At 48.3% G+C, this 23,611-nt stretch overlaps 1 protein-coding gene across 3 annotated transcripts in view; it reads right to left on the reverse strand.

Moving 5' to 3' along the window:
• Positions 1-23,611, reverse strand: part of LOC134958358 (cadherin-related family member 3-like) — a 419,058-nt gene that overhangs the window by 189,624 nt on the left and 205,823 nt on the right. For all 3 annotated transcript variants that reach the window (XM_063940905.1, XM_063940906.1, XM_063940907.1), the window contains exons 8-10: positions 18,276-18,466; positions 13,938-14,115; positions 522-684 (exon numbers count right to left, since the gene is read on the reverse strand). In XM_063940905.1, coding sequence (XP_063796975.1) covers positions 522-684; positions 13,938-14,115; positions 18,276-18,466 — 532 coding nt within the window. The remainder of the gene's footprint in view (positions 1-521; positions 685-13,937; positions 14,116-18,275; positions 18,467-23,611) is intronic.

Genomic DNA, 23,611 nt, shown 5'->3' on the forward strand with positions numbered 1-23,611 from the left:
AGATATAGTAGAGGAAAAGGCATACACACCCTTTTTCTTACATATTTCCAAAAGTTTAAATAGAGACAGGTGTCAACATATTGGGTTGGATGTACTAAGCACAAAATGCAGCCAAAACTTAGAAAATCACATTTTCTGAGTTTAGCCCACATTTCCATATGTACCAAGATTAGGAATGCGATACATTCCGGAGCTTGAACCCAGTGGGTAACGCCATCTTTATGACGCGCCATGACATGCCTGAGTTTTCCCAACCACTTACCATAAACTCTTCACTAACACCTCCAAACGGTCACTTCCTGTCAATCCTTACACATTGCAATACACATTGCAATCGCAGTACATGCGCAGTTGGCTGGTAATTGCTCCGCTGCATGATAATCGCCCATTGCGTAAAAACATAAATTAGGCCCATTGTGTCAGCTGTGTTGCTGCAAAAACTTAAAAATTAAACTCATGCTAAGTCACACTGCTCACTGAGATACAAAGTGATATATAACTGGGGCAAGCAGTCTTCTCACCTGTATAACATTTGGACTGTCCACCATCTGCTTGAAAAGTCTACCTGCCCCAAGCGGCCCACCCTGCGGGCGATATTCCAGAGCATCTGGTGGGACATCTGGATCATGACAATTCAAGGTTGCGACAATTGTGTTATCTGCAATGGGCTCTGGTTCTGTAAACCTGAATGGGGAAAAAAATGTTCTGAATGCTGTACTTAAAGAGTTAGCTACAGTTCCAGCAGTGACCGTGACAATGAGACACCAAATAGAAAGGACACCTTATATCCCCACTGTCACACATTACAAAGAACAAAGACAGTGATCTTAAACTGTAAGAAATACGTGATAAACCTTTTATGAATAGGAGATGTATAAATAGCAAAGAATTATTTATGGTAAAATACAAGTGCTCGATAGATATACTTAGCAGAGCTTTATGATCCTTATGCAGAGCGTTTCTTGCATCTGTTGGCATATAGCATGCTTCAGAACTAAGGGGGTCATTCCGAGTTGTTCGCTCGCAAGCTGCTTTTAGCAGCTTTGCACACGCTAAGCCGCCGCCTACTGGGAGTGAATCTTAGCTTATCAAAATTGCGAACGAAAGATTCGCAATATTGCAAAAAGACTTCTCTGTGCAGTTTCTGAGTAGCTCGAGACTTACTCTGCCAGTGCGATCAGTTCAGTGCTTGTCGTTCCTGGTTTGACGTCACAAACACACCCAGCGTTCGCCCAGACACTCCTCCGTTTCTCCAGCCACTCCCGCGTTTTTCCCAGAAACGGTAGCGTTTTTTCGCACACACCCATAAAACGGCCAGTTTCCGCCCAGAAACACCCACTTCCTGTCAATCACATTACGATCACCAGAACGAAGAAAAAACCTCGTAATGCCGTGAGTAAAATACCAAACTGCATAGCAAATTTACTTGGCGCAGTCGCACTGCGGACATTGCGCATGCGCATTAGCGACTAATCGCTCCGTTGCGAGAAAAAAATACAGAGCGAACAACTCGGAATGACCCCCTAAGCGCATGCAAGCACGAAGTATGCAGAGTTCCACCCATTTCATTAGCATCTCCACTTGCGATGGAGGCAGTATACCTGGCCTGTAACGACGCGTTCTCATGCAGGCGAAGGTCAGAGGAGGTGGACGGAATTGCGGGCTGCGCGGTGGTGGCCGCAAGCATACTCATATTGCATCTTTTGCACCAAGGATGTGGCTCCTGCAAGTGATGAGGAGGACGGGTATTAAATAAACCAGGCCTACAAATAGGGACACTCCACTTGCAAAGATGCGTATGGTGTAACTCTTTTTGTAGGCATGTGACACGGAGTTGTGTTCAACTTGCCTCACGTGCATTAAGAGCAGTGTCAGACAGTAGGGATCAGGGCTGGACGGCGCACATGGCTTTCTGGAAAATGCCAGAAGGGCCATTAGTGTGATGGGCCAGTCCAGATACACAGAGAGATGGGCTCTGCCGAGCAAAGCAGCCTCACAACACTCTGCTTGGCCATCCAGCATATAGAGATACGGGGATGTGCCGTGAGGCCACACCCCCATGAATTGTGACCTTGTCCCCTTTCAGCAGTCACACAAAAGCCGGGGATATAATATAGCCCCAGGCCATCCTGGTAGGGATATCCGACAGCTATTTAGAGGAATGATGATTTATATACACAGCAACAGAGTTTACATTTCACCTATAGGACTGCAAGACATGCCATTACCTGCCCAGATCCAAGCTCCTGTTTGATTAGGAAAGAAAGATTGAGGTATAGAGAGGATCACAGTGGGGGGTATTCAATTGTTTGAAAAGTCAGTTGGTTGTCTGTTTTTTCCTAGCTAACAGACAGGAAAAACAGACATCCAACCGACTTTTCAAAGAATTGAATATCCCCCAGTGTCTCTAAATAGGAGAAAAACAAAATATCCATGACGTTATCCTCATATATACAGGACTGGATTTACAGATGTGTCCTCAGACACTATTGCTACAGTTGTACCAAACAGCCCCTCTCAGCATCCAGGTACTGTGCAACGCTGCTTGCACTCATTTTTTTTTTTTTTTGCTTCTTCTTCTCCCAAAAATGCACCTTAGTCGCAATACGATGCGACAAGGACGCACCAGGAGACAGCACTAAGTGATCTGATATGTGACACTTGTATATCTTTGTGCGACTCAGTCTGAATCTGCATACAAAGTGCTACAATATACAGTAGCCGCAACTTAGTGCGTCTTAGTTACATTGCGACTAAGACACATTTTCGGGTGAAAGAGGACCTAGCGGCTCATTTGTACCGGGTGTCTCGCTCAGCATGGTGTATTAAGGCCAGGTGGTGTATAAGGACACATCACTAGGTGGGTGTTCCTGGTATAACATTGGCTAAGACCCTATTATGTTGGCAAAAAAAAATAGTGAGGCCCAGACACTGATACCCCTTCCCCACTCATAACTTACCAGACTTAGGGGTCTATTTATTAACGTTATTTTTACTAAAATAATGTGAATAAGGGTGTTTTCACACCTTTTTCACATTATTTTAGTATCACCTGAATGTATTAAAGGGCATTTGGAGCAGTTTTCATGAAAAACTACTCCAAACCCTTTAATTCACTTTTTTTTAGTAAGCCACATTGCATTCCCCATACTTACAATGGGAAATGTGATGTGGCAGAATTTACAAAAAAAAAAAAATGTTAAAAAAAAATAGGATTTTGGTACTTACCAGATAAATCCTTTTCTTTGAATCCATAGGGGGCACTGGAGTACTCATGGGATATGGACAGACTTTAGCAGGACAGGCAATGAATATTTAAATTTAGTAACTCTACTCCCCCCCTCCATACTCCCATAGTACCTCAGGGTTTTTTACTGAGCCGAACAGGAGCGATAGAGAAGATGAACAATGGAGAATTACATATAACATTATAACATAACGGACAACAATAAGGTTGACACACACATAACGTAACGGACAACTAAACAGTTGACACCATAACTGATATAACCTGAACATTTGAACAAGTTGGTGAGAATGTGTTACCATAAGATCCACTGAACTTACCACAACACAGGTAAAACTGCTCTGGGTGGGCATCCAGTGCCCCCTATGGATTCAAAGAAAAGGATTTATCTGGTAAATACCAAAATCCTATTTTCTTTTTCATCCACTAGGGGTCACTGGAGTACTCTTGGGACGTACCAAAGGTTCCCCCTTGGGTGGGAGAGCGGTTTGGCACCTGTAACACTAGGCGGCCAAAGCTGGATGCTGATGCCGCAAACGTATCAAACTTGTAAAAGCGCACAAACGTGTGCACTGATGACCATGTAGCCGCACGGCAAAGCTGCGTCGTAGAAGCCTCACGACTTGCTGCCCATGAAGTTCCCACAGAACGTGTGGAATGAGCTGTAACTGATATAGGCGGCTGTAGCCTAGCATGAAGGTAAGCCTGACGTATGGTCAGTTTAATCCATCTGGATAAAGTCTGCTTGGAAGCTGGCCAACCCATCTTGACAGCATCATAGAGATCAAACAATGTATCCGTCTTACAAACTGTAGACGTTTGGGCTACATAAACGCGTAGTGCGCGTACCACATCCAAAGTAGCTGAAGTTCCTGAATCTTCTGATAACACAGGAACTACTATTGGTTGATTGATGTGAAAAGATGACACTACCTTTGGCAGGAAAGCGGGATTCGTCCGAAGTTCCGCTCTGTCATCATGAAACACCAAATACGGTGGCTTGCATGACAAGGCACCCAAATCTGAAACACGCCTTGCCGAAGCTAAGGCTAGGAGAAAAATTGTTTTCCAAGTGAGAAACTTAACATCCACTTGTAAGGGTTCAAAATATGAAGACTGTAAAAAATCTAAAACCAAATTCAAGTCCCATGGCACTGTAGGTGGTATAAATGGAGGTTGTACTCTGAGGACACCTTGCAGAAAGGTGTGTACAGTCGGCAAAAGAGCCAAACGCCTTTGAAAGTAAATTGACAAGGCAGAGACCTGCACCTTTAGTGTAGATAAACGTAGTCCTCCATCCAACCCCGTCTGTAAAAATAACAAAAGGCGGGATAACCTGAAAGATGATGTCGCAAACATCCGAGCTTCACACCAACCTATATAGGCATGCCAAATTCTGTGATAATGTGCTGCCGCAACTGGCTTCCTAGCACATAACATGGTTGGTATAACCGATTCCAGAATGCCCTCTCTTCTTAAGAGGACAGTCTCAACAGCCACCCTGTCAAACGCAGCCGCGCTAAATCGGGGTAAAGGAAGGGACCCTGTTGAAACAGGTCTGGACGTAATGGGAGCGGCCAAGGATCGTCTGCGAGTAGTCCTTGGAGATCCGAGAACCATGCTCTCCGTGGCCAATGAGGCGCCACTAGTATGACTGTGGTGGTCTCTCATTTGATCCGTTTTAGCAACAGAGGAAGCAGCGGAAATGGTGGAACCAGATACACAAGGCTGTACGGCCACACGATCGTGAGAGCATCCACTGCCACTGCTTTTGGATCTCACATTCTGAACACATACTGGGGTGTTTGGTGATTTTGGTGAGACGCCATCAGGTCCACCTGTGGGTAACCCCACCTCTGGACCAACATGTGCAACACCTCTGGATTTAATGCCCATTCTCCTGTATGAAAATCCCGACGGCTGAGATAAACCGCCTCCCAGTTGTCTACTCCCGGAATGAATACCACCGACAATATCACTTGGTGATGCTCGGCCCAATTGAGGATTCGAGCTACTTCTCGCATGGCCATGCGGCTTCTCGTTCCTCCTTGTTAGTTGATGTACGCGACTACCGTCGCATTGTTGTCTGACTGCACCTGGACAGTCTGAGACCGGAGCATGTGCACTGCTTGTCGCAGCGCGTTGTAAATTGCCTGGAGTTCCAGGACATTTATAGACAGCAATCTTTCCTGCCCAGAGACCCTGGAGCTGACAATTTTGGATAACAGCTCCCCAACCTCTGAGACTCGCATCCGTCGTTAGAATTATCCAATTACAGACGCCGAACCGTTTCCCTGCAGTGAGACTGTGTACTTTGAGCCACCAGAGTAGAGATACTCTGGCCCGTGGAGACAACCGCACCATCTGGTGAACCTGCAGATGCAAGCCTGACCACGGTGCGAGAACATCCAGTTGAAAAGGACGTGAGTGAAATCTTCCGAACTGAAGCACTTCGAAAGCCGCCAGCATCTTCCCTAACAGTCGAATGCACAAGTGTACCGAGACTGTGCGTGGTTTGAGCACTAACTGTACCAGAGGACGAATACTCTACCTTCTGTTCTGGCAGGTAAATTCTTTGATTCACCATATCGAGAATCATTCCTAGGAATTGAAGTCGTTGAGACGGAATCAGATTTGATTTCTTGAAGTTGACAATCCAACCGTGCTGAACTAGCACATTGTATGTCAGCAAGGCATGTTGGAGGAGTATCTGTTGAGACGGAGCTTTAATGAGCAGATCGTCCAAGTACGGAACTATTATCACTCCCAGGGATCTGAGATGAGCTATCATCACAGACATCACTTTGGTGAATACCCGAGGCGCTGACGAGAGGCCAAACGGTAGAGCCTGAAATTGGTAATGGTTTTGCGTTACCGCAAACCTTAAGTACCTCTGATGCGGTGGCCAAATTGGAATGTGTAAGTACGCATCCTTGAGATCCAGCGCAATCATGAATTCCTGTGGCTCTAAACCTGAAATTACTGATCGCAGGGATTCCATCTTGAATCTGTAGTAAGTGACATACTGATTGAGACCCTTTAGGTTCAATATTGGTCTGACTGAGCCATCCGGCTTTGGGACTACAAAAAGACTGGAATAATAACCCTGACCTTGTTGGTGAACAGGGACTGGAATCAAAACTGCTGAACCTAGCAGAGACTGAATTGTGATTTGCAGAACTGCCTTCTTGTTTTCTGACACCGGCAGTCCTGTCTTGAAAAACCGCACTGGTGGGAGATAGTCGAACTCTATTTTGTACCCTTTTAACACTAAATTACGGATCCACCCATCTGTGGATGTCTGGAAACACACCAAATGGAAAGTCTGAAGGCGTGCCTCCACAACTGAAGATCCGAGATGGGCTGGAAGCCCGTCATGCCACTGGCTTGTCGGTGGGCTTAGCGTCCTGACGATGGGTGGTGGTTTGTTGAGATTATCAATGCCCGGGCTGTCAATATCCTCACTATCTGACTGCTGGTCCAATTCACCCTCCTCATGCTCATCTTGCGAAGTGAGGTCTGGCATAGAATCGTCAGAAAACAGCGTAGCAGAAACTGGTAATTTATAAGACAAATTAAAACTATCTTTGTGACCCGAACTAGACTTGGACCTTTGCAAGGGCTGAGACCCCTCTGGTATTTCTGGCGGTCTCACCCGAGACTCAGATCTTGCTGCTTCTCGCTCCTGTCGCACGGCGGCCAATTCTGATTGCAACCCAGCCATTACATCCGCTAGTATTGCCCATTGAGGGTCAGGAGATGCAATCGGAGATGAAATCAGAGCTGAAATGGTATTTGTGGTTGTATTTACAAAACATACTGTGCATGTGGTAGAACCATCCGGTAACACACTCTTACAGACATTGCAGTGAAACTGCTTTTTTGTTTTAGCTGGTGCCTTACTCATTATGTAACCAGACAACACAATAGACAAAGACAGACAAATCCCACGACTCAGTAAAATTGTTACTAAGGTGTGTATATGGCCAAAGTGCAGTGCACGTGGCCAGACTATAAGAAACCTGATCCAAAATTCCCACTAACACCCCTGCGCCATCCGGTGGAGTAGTGTTGTAGGACAGGAACATTCTGGAATCATAAACAGGAAGAAACAGGAAGCATGGTTAAAATGGCCCCATGCCATGCTTACAGTCATAATCACATTGCAGGGTATTAATATGTGTCTATACACATTCATAATCTGTAACTAACCCTGTTAATATAGGTTTAACAGCCTATGCAATATTCCTTGTGAACCCATGCAGCCTTGCTATATTGCTGATGCTGCTATCGGCATACACTCCCCCCCCCCCCTCCCTGCAGCTGCGTTGCCTCTGAGGACAGACTTCTCCCCCCTCTGCTCCCCTCTGCTCCCCCCCTTGAGCTCCGTCTCCTAGCGGATGGGAGCGGGTGCAGGGAGCCGGAAAGTGGTTGGCAGGGAGCCGGGGAGCGCGTTGTATAGAGCCGGGGAGCGGCGGTGCGGGGAGCGACATTGCGAGTGGCCGTGGGTGCGGCCGGCGACTCTGGCGCGCGGGTGGGGCGGCTCTGAGCGGCGGATGGGACGGCTCTGGTGGGCGGCTTTGAGCGCTAGTGCTGGTGCCTTACTTCTGAGCAGCGGGGGCGGGCGGCGCATATAAGCCAGCACTTTCCCCACACAGCGGGGCGGCAGCGTGAGCTGACCGCCTTGTCCCCCCAGCATACCTGATCTCCTGTAGTGAGGGGCTATGACGGGGCTTCTGCTGTAAGCTCCGTCCCGCCTTTCCTGCAGGTCAGAGACTGAGCTGCTTGTGGCTGTGAGGGTGCTCCTTTTCTGAGCACCGACACGCCATTAGCTGCTTCCTTGCAGCGTGCACTATCCCGGACCCACGCTTATTGCTAAGCTGGGAAGGGATCTGCTGAAGTAGAAAAAATATTATGAAAAAAAAAAGTATGTGTGGAGGAATCCACTCGTGCTGTCACTCCTGTGAGCACCGAAAAAACACAGGTACTATGGGAGTATGGAGGGGGGAGGAGAGTTACTAAATTTAAATTTTCAGTGCCTGTCCTGCTAAAGCCCGTCCATATCCCAAGAGTACTCCAGTGACCCCTAGTGGCTGAAAAAGAAATACCGCAGTGTGCCCTGTAATAATCTCGCCAGCTCAGGTTGGCGAGTTCACAATGCTGCACTGCGATAAGCATCCTTTTGCCCAGCTTTCTCTGCCCCTGACAGAGAAAGCTGAGCGGGGACCCGGCAGAGTGATCAGCTATGTGTGTCACACAAGCTGATCACAGTGTTAAAAAACAAACAAAAAACATACCTGTCCAGGTAGCCGGTGTCCGCTGCTCCGGTGAGCTCTGCCGGGCGCCGGGTCCCACATATGCTGCGCTGTGACCCCGTGTAGTAAAGTGACGCTGCAAAATGGCAGCGCACTTTACAGCATCGGGGGTCACAGCGCAGGAGAAGGACCCGACGCCTGGCAGCCTCCTGAAGCAGCACGTTCTAGCTCCCTGGATAGGTGAGTATATTGATCTTCTGGGGGGGAAACCGCGGTGCGCGGGGTAGTCATGACCGTGGGCGGCAGTAGCGGCGATGTCAATGCGGGGGCTGCGCATGCGCAGCAGGACATCGGGGTATTTTTTACGAAAAATACCCTGATGATGCTGCTAAGAGGCATTGCTGGGGGAGAGCTTGGCCGCAAGCTCTGTCCCTGCATGCGATAATTGATACATCCCTGCGATGTAATCAATTTTCGCAGTGCGAGTTTGGGCGATTTTATCACCTGTCATCCGCATCCTGGATGCGGATGGTGATAAATAGGCCCCTTAGGGGGAGATGTACTAAGCTGTGAGAAGAGAAGTGAGCCAGGTGCTCTGTATAATTTTATAGTATGCAAATCGCGGCCCAGATTTATCAAGCCTTGGAGAGTGATAAATAGCACGGTGATAAACTACCAACTAATCAGCTCCTAACTGTCATTTTTCAAACACAGCCTGTAACATGGCAGTTAAGAGGTGATTGGTTGGTATTTTATCAATGTGCAATTTATCACTCCCCAAGGCTTGATAAATCTGGGCCTATAAATGTTACTTCAGTGATATGGGAAACTTCTCCATTGGCTCACTTCTCCACTCTTTTCACTGCGTAGTACTGTACATCTCCCCCTATAACTAATGTCATCCTCAGCATATAAAATCTGTACCATTCGTTCAACAATTCCTGATGGATGCTGGACACTGGCTGCTGTGACACCGAAGGGAAGAAGAACTTTACTTAACTATACATTTGCTCCTATTGTTACACCGAAACAGCGTGGTTCTAAATGAAATACTCGTATGTCCTTTGAATGGTTGGGGCACATCGGAACCTTGGGGCCTGGTACAGATGTACTCCCCTCTCGTTAAGCCTGTTATGCTACAACAGATATTGGTGTATATTTACTAACATTCGTATTTCTGCCGATTTCAGACAAGATCAATCTTGGCTGAAATCGGCAGTGTGAGATTGCAACTTTTTGAGAAAAAACACGGTAATTTACTAAACTACTGTGTTTTTTCAATACAAGTTCACCGATGTCAATGAAATATGTATTGCCGGCAGTGTTTTATGGGAGAGAATAGTAAAACACTGCAGGACTTAACACAATGAAGCCCGGCCGGATCAGTGAGATCCGTGCAGGGCTTCATTGTGTACAGTGTTATGAAAGAGTTAAAAATCATTAAAAAAAATTGCGTGGGGTCTCCCTTCTTAAGCATAACCAGCCACAGGCTCTTTGAGACAGTCCTGGTTGTTAAAATACCAGGGGGAAATTGCGTAGGGTTCCCCAGTATTTATACAACCAGCACTGGGCTTTTAGTCTGGTCCTGATTCCAAAAATACGGGGGACAAAAGAAGTAGGGGTCCCCTGTATTTTTTAAACCAGCTCTGGCCTCCACTAGCCAGGGACATAATGCCGGGGGACACATTTATGTTGGTCCCTGTGGCCATGGCATTACCCCCCCCCCCCCCGGCCGGGGTTCATGGGGTCCCCCTCTCCGGGCACCCAAGGGCCAGGAGTGAAGCCCAGGCTGTCCCCAGCACCCCTGGGTGGTGGGTGCGGGGCTGATAGCCACAAGTGTGTAAAAAATAGAATTCTGGGGTTCATTCTGACCCGTTCGTTCGCTGCTGCAGCCTAGCGAACTGGTCTCTACTGCGCATGCGCTGGCGCCATAGTGCACCGGCGCATGCCAGACGGCTGAAGCCCATAGCAGGGCTGCGATTGCCTCCGCCTGATTGACAGGCAGAGGCAGTCGATGGGCGGGAGGGGGCGGAACGGTGGCGTTTGCCCGCCATTTCGTAGGTGCGGTCCGGCCAACGCAGGCATGGCCGGACCGAATGGGGGGCAGGCCGCAGCAGCTGCGTGACGTCACACACAGCCGCTGCGGGCCGGGGAGCGAGGAGTAACTCCCGGCCAGCACACTAAAGCTGCGCTGGTCGGGAGCTACTCTTGAAGTGCAAAGACATCGCTGCTGTGCGATGCCTTTGCACTTCTGCGGGGGGGGGGGGGGGGCGGCACTGACATGCGGGGTGGGCTAGCCCTGTGCTGGGTGTCCCCCGCATGTCAGGGAAGATGATCGTAGCTGTGCTAAATTTAGCACAGCTACGATCAACTCGGAATGACCTCCATTGTCTTTTGCTGTGGAACTAGAAGTCCCAGCAAGCCTCTCCGCGTGCTGGTACTTGGAGAACCACAAGTACCAGCATGCGGGGAATTAAAGGGCCCACTGGTACCTGTAGTTCTACAGCAAAAGAAATACCCAACAAAAAACACAACACACACACCATGATAGTACAAGTTTACTTACGCAAACATGCACACTTACACACTCACACATACTTACCTAGTGTCCCACGGAGCCCATCGGTCCCTTGTCAACGTAGAATCCATGGGGTACCTGTAAAAAAAACCAACAAAATACTCACCTATAATCCAGTGAAGATCGGTCCTCTTCTGTCCATGTTGGCATCCACAGGGTTAAAAATATCAAACCACAAAACACCCAGTCCATGCCACTAAAGGGGATCCATGTTTACACATGGATCCCCTTTCCCCAAATTCCGGGACTCCCCCGTGACTGCTGTCAATAGAGGACCTGGTAGCCAATCAGGGAGCACCACGTCATTGCGCTCTCCTGATTGGCTGTGTGCTCCTGGCCTGTCAATCAGGCAGAGCGCATAGGCTATAATGGAGGATCGCGGTCCTCCAATATAGTCTATGGTGGGAAAGTTGCGGTCTGCAGCTAACCGCAAGGTTAATTAAGGTCACTCTTGTGCGTGACCTCAATTAACCTTGCGGTTAGCCGCAGACCAGGATTCTATTTGAAAGCTCCATTTCTATTCGAATTCCATGCTTTCCCAGCAGTGTTTGGCTATTGTCGGTAGTGATTGAGAATATGAATTCTTAGTAAATTACCGTGTTGTATAAAATAACAGCCGCGTGTGACCGATGGTCTATTGATTCGTATTTGTGTGGTCGGCAGTGTATCTCAATACGAATATCCCCAACACTGCAGAGATTTGTGTTTAGTAAATTCTCAAGATGGCACTTAGGAAAAAAAAAGCAAACTCGAATGGAATCGGGACCTTGGTAAATTTCCACCATTGGATGCTTTTTTTAAGAGACACCTATTGTAGCACCCAGAAGCAATTTATAGGCAGTATCTACCAACATACCACTGAACATTATGGCCGGGATGTAATGAAGTCCAAGTTCCAGCGGTCTGGAAGCGGGAACGGGGCTCGGTAAGTATGATTTTTTTTCTTCCTTAGTGCAGCGGGGGCATCTACTGGGGGCAAACTACGGGGGGACACTACTACTGGGGGGACATCAACAGGGAGCATTACTACTGGGGGGTATTACTACTGGGGGCAAACTACTGGGGGCATTATTACTGGGGGGCATCTACTGGGGCATTACTACTGGGGGATCATCTATTGGGGGCATTACTACTGGGGGACATTTTTACTGGGGGCCATCTACTGAGGGCATTATTACTGGGGGGCATCTACTGGGGGCATTACTACTGGGGGGTCATATATTGGGGGCAAACTCCTAGGGGGCATTACTACTGGGGGCAAACTACTGAAGGACATTATTAATGGGGGGCATCTACTGGGGGCAAACTACTGGGGGACATTATTACTGGGGGGCATCTACTGGGGGCAAACTACGGGGGGACATTATTACTGGGGGCATATTACAGGAGGGCATTACTACTGGCGGCGTAACTACAGGGGCATTACTACTGGCGGCTTAACTACAGGGGCATTACTACTTGGGGGCTAAACTACAGGGGGGCCAAACTACTGGGGGCATAACTACAGGGGCCAAACTACTGGGGGATAACTACAGGGGCCAAACTACTGGGGGCATTACTACTGGGGGCTAAACTACAAGGGGGGCATAACTACAGGGGCTAAACTACAATGGGGCAAACTACAGGGGGGCATTACTACTGGTGGCTAAACTACAAGCAGGCAAACTACTGAGGGCATTACCACTGGGAGGCTAAACTAAAGGGGGCGGGGGTAAACTACTGGGGTCATAACTGCAGGGGCATTACCACTGGGGGCATAACTACTAGGGCGCTAAATGACTGGGGGCATTACTACAGGCAACACTACTACTGGGGGCAATACGGGCATTGCATAAGGGGCACCACTACTATGGGGTCTATATAAGGGGCACTACCAGTGGACATTGCATAATGAGCGCTACAACTGTGGGCATTGTATAAGAAGCGCCACCTCACATGCACCGAAGCCGCACGCAAATGTACTTGCCCCTTCCATGGTGCCCCCCCTATCATTTTCTTCTGGATCCGCCTCTGTACAAAAGTAATAGTGGTAGAAATATGCAAAAAAGCTCTGATTACCTTTCATTAAACGCACATGCAATGAAAAACAATGGGGGTCATTCCGAGTTGTTCGCTCGGTAAATTTCTTCGCATCGCAGCGATTTTCCGCTTAGTGCGCATGCGCAATGTCCGCATTGCGACTGCGCCAAGTAAATTTGCTATGCAGTTAGGAATTTTACTCACGATTTTTTCTTCGTTCTGGTGATCGTAATGTGATTGACAGGAAGTGGGTGTTTCTGGGCGGAAACTGGCCGTTTTATGGGAGTGTGTGAAAAAACGCTACAGTTTCTGGGAAAAACGCGGGAGTGGCTGGAGAAACGGAGGAGTGTCTGGGCGAACGCTGGGTGTGTTTGTGACGTCAAACCAGGAACGACAAGCACTGAACTGATCGCAGATGCCGAGTAAGTCTCGAGTTACTCAGAAACTGCACAGAGATGTCTTATCGCAATATTGCGAATCTTTCGTTCGTAATTTTAAGAAGCGAAGATTCACTCCCAGTAGGCGGCGGCTTAGCGTGTGCAAAGCTGCTAAAAGCAGCTTGCGAGCGAACAACTCGGAATGACCCCCAATATTTGTATTCTTGCTCTAATGCTGGCCAACCTTTGGCTCTCCAGATGTTGTAAAACTACAGGTCCCATCATGCCTTGCAACAATTTTGCTATTAGGAAATGCTAAAACTGTGGCAGGGCATGCTGGGATGTGTAGTTTCACAACATCTGGAGAGCCACAGGTTGGCCAGGCCTGCTCTAATGGCATCACATGCTGTCTACATAACTGAATAGCAATTGTATATGACAACACAAGTCAAGACACTCACCAGTACAAATACGGAGTACAGAAAGGAGGGTTATCATTAATTGGGAGTATTTCTGCTGTCGCTAAGATGGAGGCGCACTTATTGTCCCTGTCACATACTTTCACAGTATAGGACTGAACGCTGACAAAGCCGAACGCCTCGCTGTCCATCTTGGAAATGATTATTACTGTTCCTGTCTCTGTTGAATAAAATAATTATTATTTTTTCTGTACACAAAATGGATCATCGTATTTTTACCTAAAGACGAACAAGGCAGCACATCTCAGGGCTTTGCTCTTCCTCTGCTCTTTTCTCCTGGCCAGACAAATTAGATTACGCCACAAATAGGGTGGATTTACTTGCTGCTTTTACAGTAAAGATAGTTTTGAACTAGGTTCACAGTTTAATCTACTCACACACACTAGAGAACGAGGACTTAAGTAAAAACATTTCAACATGCATTAGAGTTTAAGGGGGATATGCATCAAGCCTTGGAGAAAGATAAAGTGGAGAGAGATATAGGTGCTCATTCCGAGTTGATCGCAGCCAGCAACTTTATGCTGCTGCTGCGATCAACTAGTACACGCCTAAAAGGGTCATTCCGAGTTGATCGTAGCTGTGCTAAACTTAGCACAGCTACAATCATCTTCCCTGACATGCGGGGGGACGCCCAGCACAGAGCTAGTCCGCCCCGCATGTCAGTGCCGCCCCCCCCCCCCCCCCCCCCCCCCGCACAAATACAAAAGCATCGCACAGCGGCAATGCATTTGTATTTATGGAGTAACTCCCGGCAAGCACAGCTCCTGCGGCTGGCAGGGAGTTGTTAGTCGCTGCCGCTGGCCGCAGCGGCTGCGTGAGATGTCACGCAGCCGCCGCAGCACGCCCCCCCAACGGTCCGGCCACGCCTGCTTTGGTCAGACCACGCCCCCTAAATGGCGGCTTAACGCCGCCGTTCAGCCCCCTCCCGCCCAGCGACTGCCTCTGTCTCAGAGGCGATCGCTAGGCAACGGCGACTGCCATGCGCCGCTGCACTGCGGCGCCGGTGCATGCGCAGTTCCGACCCGATCGCTGCGCTGCGACAAACTGCAGTGAGCGATCGTGTTGGAATGACCCTCTATGGGGGAGTGTATTTTAGCTTAGCAGGGCCGCAATCGCTTGTGTAGCCATGCTAAGCTAAAAAAATTGCAAGCAGAAAAAGACCAGCCCTATACCTACTTACCCTGTGCGACGATCTCTGCGATGCTGGAGCCGGCTTTGACTTCAGACATCCACCCTCCGTTCTGCTGGACACGCCTGCGTTTTCATTACCACTCCCCAAAACGGTCTCCAACGGTCCGGATCCATCCAGGTACGCCTTCTTCTTGTCAATCTTCTTTGCGGTCGGCTCTGTGACCGCTTCCATCGTAGGACGAAACGTAACCCGGCGACCCCTGTCGCCGGGTAACGTCGTGCACGCACATTGCGGCCGCCGCGCATGCGCATTCCGGACCCGTTCGCACCGCAGCGATAAACCGCTCCGTGCGAACGGGTCAGAATGACCCCCATAGTACCAATCAATCCAACATCTAACTGCCATTAAGAGAGTAAAAGGGGAATTGTGTAGTCTCCGTGCGGTCCCTCACTCTCTCAACGGGGCAGTATAGTCTCTGGCACTGTGTCAGACATTACTGCACATGCACTGATCTCCGATAAAATGGCGCTGGCACAATTTTCCTGGTGATTTCTCCACTGCACATGCGCATATCTTTATGGGCACCATTTTTCTGGTGATTACAGTGCCATCGATGGAGAGGTACGTATTTAGGCTATGGGTGCAGGCGGCAGGGTAGACACCTCACCCTGCACCCACTACAGATACTCCCATGGCCAAAATGCAGTATAAAATTGTCTTTGTTGGTGGCATGATCCTTGATTTGCTCAAGTGTGTCTACATACAATAACTGCCAAAATGCATTGGTCAGTGGTGCAAGCTAGAGCAGATGTTATTAGCATTCGATCATGTGGTAGATGGATCAAAGCTTGGAGAGAAAATGAAGAAAGATAAAAAGTACTAAACAGTCAGCCCCTGGCTGCCATTTTATAGGCTTTGGGTGAAAAATGACAGGAGCTGATTGGTTGGTACCTTATCTCTCTCCACTTTATCACTTTACAAGCTTTGATACAGCTCTCTCAGTTGGAGACATTGGGCCTAATTCAGACCTGATCGTAGATGTGCTAAATTTAGCACATCTATGATCAGTCACACAAACATGCGGGGGGACGCCCAGCACAGGGCTAGCCCACCCTGCATGTCAGGCCCTATCCCCCCTTCCCCTCCGCACAAGTACAAAAGCATCACACAGCGGCGATGCTTTTGTACTTTAGGAGTAGCTCCCAGCCAGCGCAGCTCCTGCACGCTGGCAGGGAGCTACTAGTCGCTGTGAGGATCACAGCGGCTGCGTGTGATGTCACGGTCCGGGCACGCCTGCGTTGCCAAGACTGCACCCCCTAAACGGTGACCAAACGCCGCCGACCCGCCCCCTCCCACCCAGCGACCGCCTCTGCCTGTAATCAGGCAGAGGTGATCGCAGGGCTGAGATGGCATGCGCCAGTGGACTGCGACGCCGGCGCAGTTTAGACCTGATCGGCTGCTGCACTGATCAGGTCTGAATTAGACCCACTGAGCAGACTGAGGATATTCTTGCAAAGTACATCTTATATGCACTGGAGTTCATGATTACTGGAATGAGATAAAGGAGAGGAGAGGGCGCGTTTTGGGGATGTTCAGTGTGGAAGGGCCTGCAGGCATTTACACTCTGCAGAAGTATTTTATCACTTCACTTCTAAATAGTTTGGGATTCATTTTACAATTTTCAGTTACACTTCAACATTAAAACACATTTCTAGGATCACTTTGCCCAAGGTTGAAGTTTCCTAAGTTGTCACATGAAATAAATGCAGTCCCAGGGCCTGACTCAGACAATGCTGATGTTCACAGAATACGTGATTTGGCAATTTATTTGTGACTTCTAATAAAATGATACAATGACCTTGGTATCGGTGGCGCTGGGTGTATCACAGCCACCGCCACTGCACTCAGGAAGGAGCAGCACTTCCTGTATAAAAGCCCGCCCCCAGACTCCTGTGTATCTGTGAAATGGGAGTCTGGGGGCGGGCTTATACAGGAAAAAGAACGGAAGCTGAGTGCTGCATCCAGAGTGCAGTCAGGGCTGTGATACACAGCGCCGCCAATCCCAGGGGTCAAGCAGCCGTCACACATAGTACATATAACACTAAATTTATGTTTATATGTTTTAACCTCCCTCCCCCCATGCTATTATTATTATTATCCTTTATTTATATGGCGCCACAAGGGTTCCGCAGCGCCCAATTACAGAGTACATAAACAAATAATCAAACAGGAAAACAGCAACCTACAGTTGATGACAGTATAGGACAAGTACAGGGTAAATAAACATAGTTACATCAGCAGATGACACTGGAATAAGTATCAGGTGGCCGAAGACTGCTGGATTTGGTGCAGTTGAAGATTATTAAAGTAAGAAAGGATAAGCACATGAGGGAAGAGGGCCCTGCTCGTGAGAGCTTACATTCTAAAGGCTATGGGTGGTCTGCGCTCCGCCCAGGGGCAACAGTCACCACTGATAAAGACTAGCATCTGAGTAAGTGGAGACGATACACTTACAATTCTTTGACACTAGCTTGATGCCTCACATATTTCTTATATGCATGATACAGACATTACTCGGATATGCTAAAATATGTAGATCTAAGGGTTTAAAGGAATCAAATGAGAGGCCCACCCAACCCTAACTTACCCTTCTTAGTGCCTGAACCCAACAGCCCCCCCCACTCCCCACACACACACACATACACAGGGTAACCCTAACCCACCCCCCTCTTAGTGCTTAAACCTAACCCTCCCTCCCCGCAGTCTAACCCTAACCCTCACCAGCAGTCTAACCCTAACCATCACCAGCAGTCTAACCATAATCCCTCACCAGCAGCCTAACCCTAACCCTCCCCGCAGTATAACCCTAACCCTCACCAGCAGCCTAACCCTAACCCTCACCAGCAGTCTAACCCTAACCCTCACCAGCAGCCTAACCCTAACCCTCACCAGCAGCCTAACCCTAACCCTCACCAGCAGCCTAACCCTAACCCTCACCAGCAGCCTAACCCTAACCCTCACCAGCAGCCTAACCCTCACCAGCAGCCTAACCCTAACCCTTGATATGAGTCCGTCTACTCTGAGTATGGATGGATGGAGCATCTGGGACGCATCAAGGTATTTTGTGCTGCATATCTGGTACGCTTCATAAATGAGGTATATTAACGCTTATAAAGAGAATATATCACCTTTGTGAATTGTAAAGTAGGTATTTCCAGGGTCCAACAGAAAAGTGAGATCATTCATTTGGTCTGCGTCAAAACCTGTGCAGGTGTTCACTGTTGTTCCAACTGGAAGCTCCTCATCCAGTTTAATTTGCACTGTGTTTCCAGATGTTTCTGTCTGTGTTGTAATCCCACTTGTAACGATACTGGAAAAACTGTTTTAAGGGGATAATGATCATATTCCAGTACTCCTGCCATTGTTTTCACAGGACTATAGGCTTATGTAGATATACTGAACACAGAATAAGGGGGGTAATACAGAGTTGATCGCAGCAGCAAATTTGTTAGCAGTTGGGCAAAACCATGTGCACTGCAGGGGGGCAGATATAACATGTGCAGAGAGAGTTAGATTTGGGTGGGGTATGTTCAATCTGAAATCTAAATTGCAGTGTAAAAATAAAGCAGCCAGTATTTACCCTGCACAGAAACAATATAACCCATCCAAATTTAACTCTCTCTGCAAATGTTATATCTGGCCTCCCTGCAGTGCACATGGGGGTCATTCCGAGTTGATCGCTAGACAAAAATGTTTGCAGCGCAGCGATTAAGTGAAAAAGCGGCACTTCTGCGCATGCGTATGCGGCGCAATGCGCACGCGCAACGTACTTTCACAACAGCCGATGTATATTTACACAAGCTCTAGCAAAGCTTTTCAGTCGCACTGCTGACCGCAGAGTGATTGACATGAAGAGGGCGTTTCTGGGTGTCAACTGACCGTTTTCAGGGAGTGTTCGGAAAAATGCAGGCGTGTCAGGAAAAATGCAGGTGTGGCTGGGCGAAAGCAGGGCGTGTTCGTGACGTCATAACAGGAACTGAACAGTCTGAAGTGATCGCAAGCGCTGAGTAGGTCTGGAGCTGCTCTAAAACTGCACAATTTTTTTTTTGTAGCCGCTCTGCGATCCTTTCGTTCGCACTTCTGCTAAGCTAAAATACACTCCCAGAGGGCGGCGGCTTAGCGTTTGCACGCCTGCTAAAAACAGCTAGCGAGCGATCAACTCGGAATGAGGGCCATGGTTTTGCCCAACTGCTAACAAATTTGCTGCTGCAATCAACTCTGAATTACCCCCAGGGTTCAGTAGCACTTTCCAAATCTATGGTAAGAGCAAAATAAAAATATATTTTGTGAAACCCGCAATATACGGCTCCATGATAGAAATAACGGGATCTGCCTCATAGGTTATAAAATACTCCCCTTTCTATCTGTAGTGACACAGGTTCAGTGTGTTTTGTTGGCAGGTACAATATCTCAACAGACAATAAGGACGGGATGTACTAAGGGCAGAAATGCAGTCAAAACTCAGTAATTGGCATTTTAGGAGTTTTGGATGCATTCCATACTGTATGTACCAAGCCCCAGAATGCGATATATTCTAAAGCCTGGACCCCAGGTAGGTAATGTCATCTGTAGATGGCATTACCCAGTAGAAGTCTATGGGCTTCTCTTCGTATTTTCCTCTGTGAGGGATCCAATCGGATCCCTCCAACTGCCACCTGCAGCACGTGCGTCATTGAGCTCCTGCGCAGAAGCGCTCCTGCGTCATAAACCCGGAAGTCGTGTGATCGCATAAAATAGCTCCTATCAGGAGAGCTGTCCTTTGCGATGCTAATCTCTTGTGTAAGGCCCTCATTCAGCATGGATCACTTGGCCATCCCTTGCGCAATTTCTCTATTATCAGGAAACTGCACGGGCACAGGACCTGTTCTGCGCTTGTGCAGAGCGGGTCCTGCATAAAGCTGACATTTTTGCTACAGCCTCTGCTTGATTAACTGGCAGAGGCGTTTGGCACATGGGACGGAGACGCCCAGCGTTTCCATAAATGGGGGCGTGTTGGATGCAGAATTCATAGTCTCGCAAGGCCCCCTGCAACGGCCAGCCTGAGTAAGCTGAGGATTACTCAGCTGGCAGTCTGCGGAGAACATCGCAACCATCTGTCGGGATGTTGATCCCAGGATGAGATGCAGTCACAGCGATGGGATCGCACATGCAGCAAGGAGATGTTAAACACCTCCTATTGCATGTGCATTAGTGTGGATCGCATTTGCAGAGCTGCCTGTGAGCAGTGATTCATGCTGAATGAGGGCCTAAGTACATAACGGCATTATTGACGCTGGTATGTACCTGATAAGTGATAACATTTCAACAAGCAATATTAAACCTTACCCTAACCCTGTGGTTTCCAAACTTTTTTGAATTGCGGCACCCTCGAATATCAGAATTTTTTTCACGGCACCCCTAGGCCAAAAATTTCTTATTGAGAAATTTAGAAAGAAATATTATATTAAGTAGATCGCGTTTATATGTCATCCTTAAGGTCAGTTGTGTGGTGAGGGACAAGATTTGCTTCTATTTGGCCACATATTTTATGACTGGCAGCCACCAGCACTGGTTTTGCCTATTAAATTGACCATGAATAATTTGAATTGGTCCTGGACCACCAACCCAGGGCACCCCTGCAAGTGTCCCGAGGCACCTTAGGGAGCCAGGGCACACAGTTTGGGAACCTCTGCCCTAACCCCTAAAATAATAAGAATTTACTTACCGATAATTCTATTTCTCGGAGTCCGTAGTGGATGCTGGGGTTCCTGAAAGGACCATGGGGAATAGCGGCTCCGCAGGAGACAGGGCACAAAAAGTAAAGCTTTAGGATCAGGTGGTGTGCACTGGCTCCTCCCCCTATGACCCTCCTCCAAGCCTCAGTTAGGATACTGTGCCCGGACGAGCGTACACAATAAGGAAGGATTTATGAATCCCGGGTAAGACTCATACCAGCCACACCAATCACACTGTACAACCTGTGATCTGAACCCAGTTAACAGTATGATAACAGCGGAGCCTCTGAAAGATGGCTCACAACAATAATAACCCGATTTTTGTAACTATGTACAAGTATTGCAGATAATCCGCACTTGGGATGGGCGCCCAGCATCCACTACGGACTCCGAGAAATAGAATTATCGGTAAGTAAATTCTTATTTTCTCTATCGTCCTAGTGGATGCTGGGGTTCCTGAAAGGACCATGGGGATTATACCAAAGCTCCCAAACGGGCGGGAGAGTGCGGATGACTCTGCAGCACCGAATGAGAGAACTCCAGGTCCTCCTTAGCCAGGTTATCAAATTTGTAGGAGTTTACAAACGTGTTTGCCCCTGACTAAATAGCCGCTCGGCAAAGTTGTAAAGCCGAGACCCCTCGGGCAGCCGCCCAAGATGAGCCCACCTTCCTTGTGGAATGGGCATTTACATATTTTGGCTGTGGCAGGCCTGCCACAGAATGTGCAAGCTGAATTGTATTACACATCCAACTAGCAAAAGTCTGCTTAGAAGCAAGAGCACCCAGTTTGTTGGGTGCATACAGGATAACAGCAAGTCAGTTTTCCTGACTCCAGCCGTCCTGGAACCTATATTTTCAGGGCCCTGACCACATCTAGCAACTTGGAGTCCTCCAAGTCCCTAGTAGGCGCAAGACACCACAATAAGCTGGTTCAGGTGAAACACTGACACCACCTTAGGGAGAGAACTGGGGACGAGTCCGCAGCTCTGCCCTGTCCGAATGGACAAACAGATATGGGCTTTTTTGAGAAAAAAACCACCAATTTTACACTCGCCTGGTCCAGGCCAGGTCCAAGAGCATGTTCACTTTTCATGTGAGATGCTTCAAATCCACAGATTTGACTGGTTTTAAACCAATGTGTTTTGAGGAATCCCAGAACTACGTTGAGATCCCACAGTGCCACTGGAGGCACAAAAGGGGGTTGTATATGCAATACTCCCTTGACAAACTTCTGGACTTCAGGAACTGAAGCCAATTCTTTCTGGAAGAAAAATCGACAGGGCCGAAATTTGAACCTTAATGGACCCCAATTTGAGGCCCATAGACACCCCTGTTTGCAGGAAATGCAGGAATCGACTGAGTTGAAATTTCTTCGTGGGGCCTTCCTGGCCTCACACCACGCAACATATTTTCGCCACATGTGGTGATAATGTTGTGCGGTCACCTCCTTTCTGGCTTTGACCAGGGTAGGAATGACCTCTTCCTGAATGCCTTTTCCCTTAGGATCCGGCGTTCCACCGCCATGCCGTCAAACGCAGCTGGGGTAAGTCTTGGAACAGACATGGTACTTGCTGAAACAAGTCCCTTCTTAGCGGCAGAGGCCATAAGTCCTCTGTGAGCATCTCTTGAAGTTCCGGGTACCAAGTCCTTCTTGGCCAATCCGGAGCCATGAGTATAGTTCTTACTCCTCTACGTCTTATAATTCTCAGTACCTTAGGTATGAAAAGCAGAGGATGGAACACATACACCGACTGGTACACCCACGGTGTTACCAGAACGTCCACAGCTATTGCCTGAGGGTCTCTTAACCTGGCGCAATACCTGTCCCGTTTTTTGTTCAGACGGGACGCCATCATGTCCACCTTTGGTAATTCCCAACGGTTTACAATCATGTGGAAAACTTCCCCATGAAGTTCCCACTCTGCCGGGTGGAGGTCATGCCTACTGAGGAAGTCTGCTTCCCAGTTTCCATTCCCGGAATGAAACACTGCTGACAGTGCTATCACATGATTTTCCGCCCAGCGAAAAGTCCTTGCAGTTTTTGCCACTGCCCTCCTGCTTCTTGTGCCGCCCTGTCTATTTACGTGGGCGACTGCCGTGATGTTTTATCCCACTGGATCAATACCGGCTGACCTTGAAGCAGAGGTCTTGCTAAGCGTAGAGCATTATAAATTTACCCTTAGCTATATTTATGTGGAGAAAAGTCTCCAGACTTGATCACACTCCCTGGAAATTTTTTCCTTGTGTGACTGCTCCCCAGCCTCTCGGGCTGGCCTCCGTGGTCACCAACATCCAAAACTGAATGCCGAATCTGCGGCCCTCTAGAAGATGAGCACTCTGTAACCACCACAGGAGAGACACCCTTGTTCTTGGATATAGGGTTATCCGCTGATGCATCTGAAGATGCGATCCGGACCATTTGTCCAGCAGATCCCACTGAAAAGTTCTTGCATGAAATCTGCCGACTGGAATTGCTTCGAAGGAAGTCACCATTTTTTTACCATGGCCCTTGTGCAATGATGCACTGATTTTAGGAGGTTCCTGACTAGCTCGGATAACTCCCTGGCTTTCTCTTTTGGGAGAAACACCTTTTTCTGGACTGTGTCCAGAATCATCCCTAAGCACAGGAGACTTGTTGTCGGGATCAGCTGCGAATTTGGAATATTTAGAATCCACCCCTGCTGTTGTAACAGTATCCGAGATAGTGCTACTCCGACCTCCAACTGTTCCCTGGACTTTGCCCTTATCGG

The sequence above is a fragment of the Pseudophryne corroboree genome, chromosome 9 (genome assembly GCF_028390025.1).
Source record: "Pseudophryne corroboree isolate aPseCor3 chromosome 9, aPseCor3.hap2, whole genome shotgun sequence".
NCBI lineage: Eukaryota > Metazoa > Chordata > Amphibia > Anura > Myobatrachidae > Pseudophryne > Pseudophryne corroboree.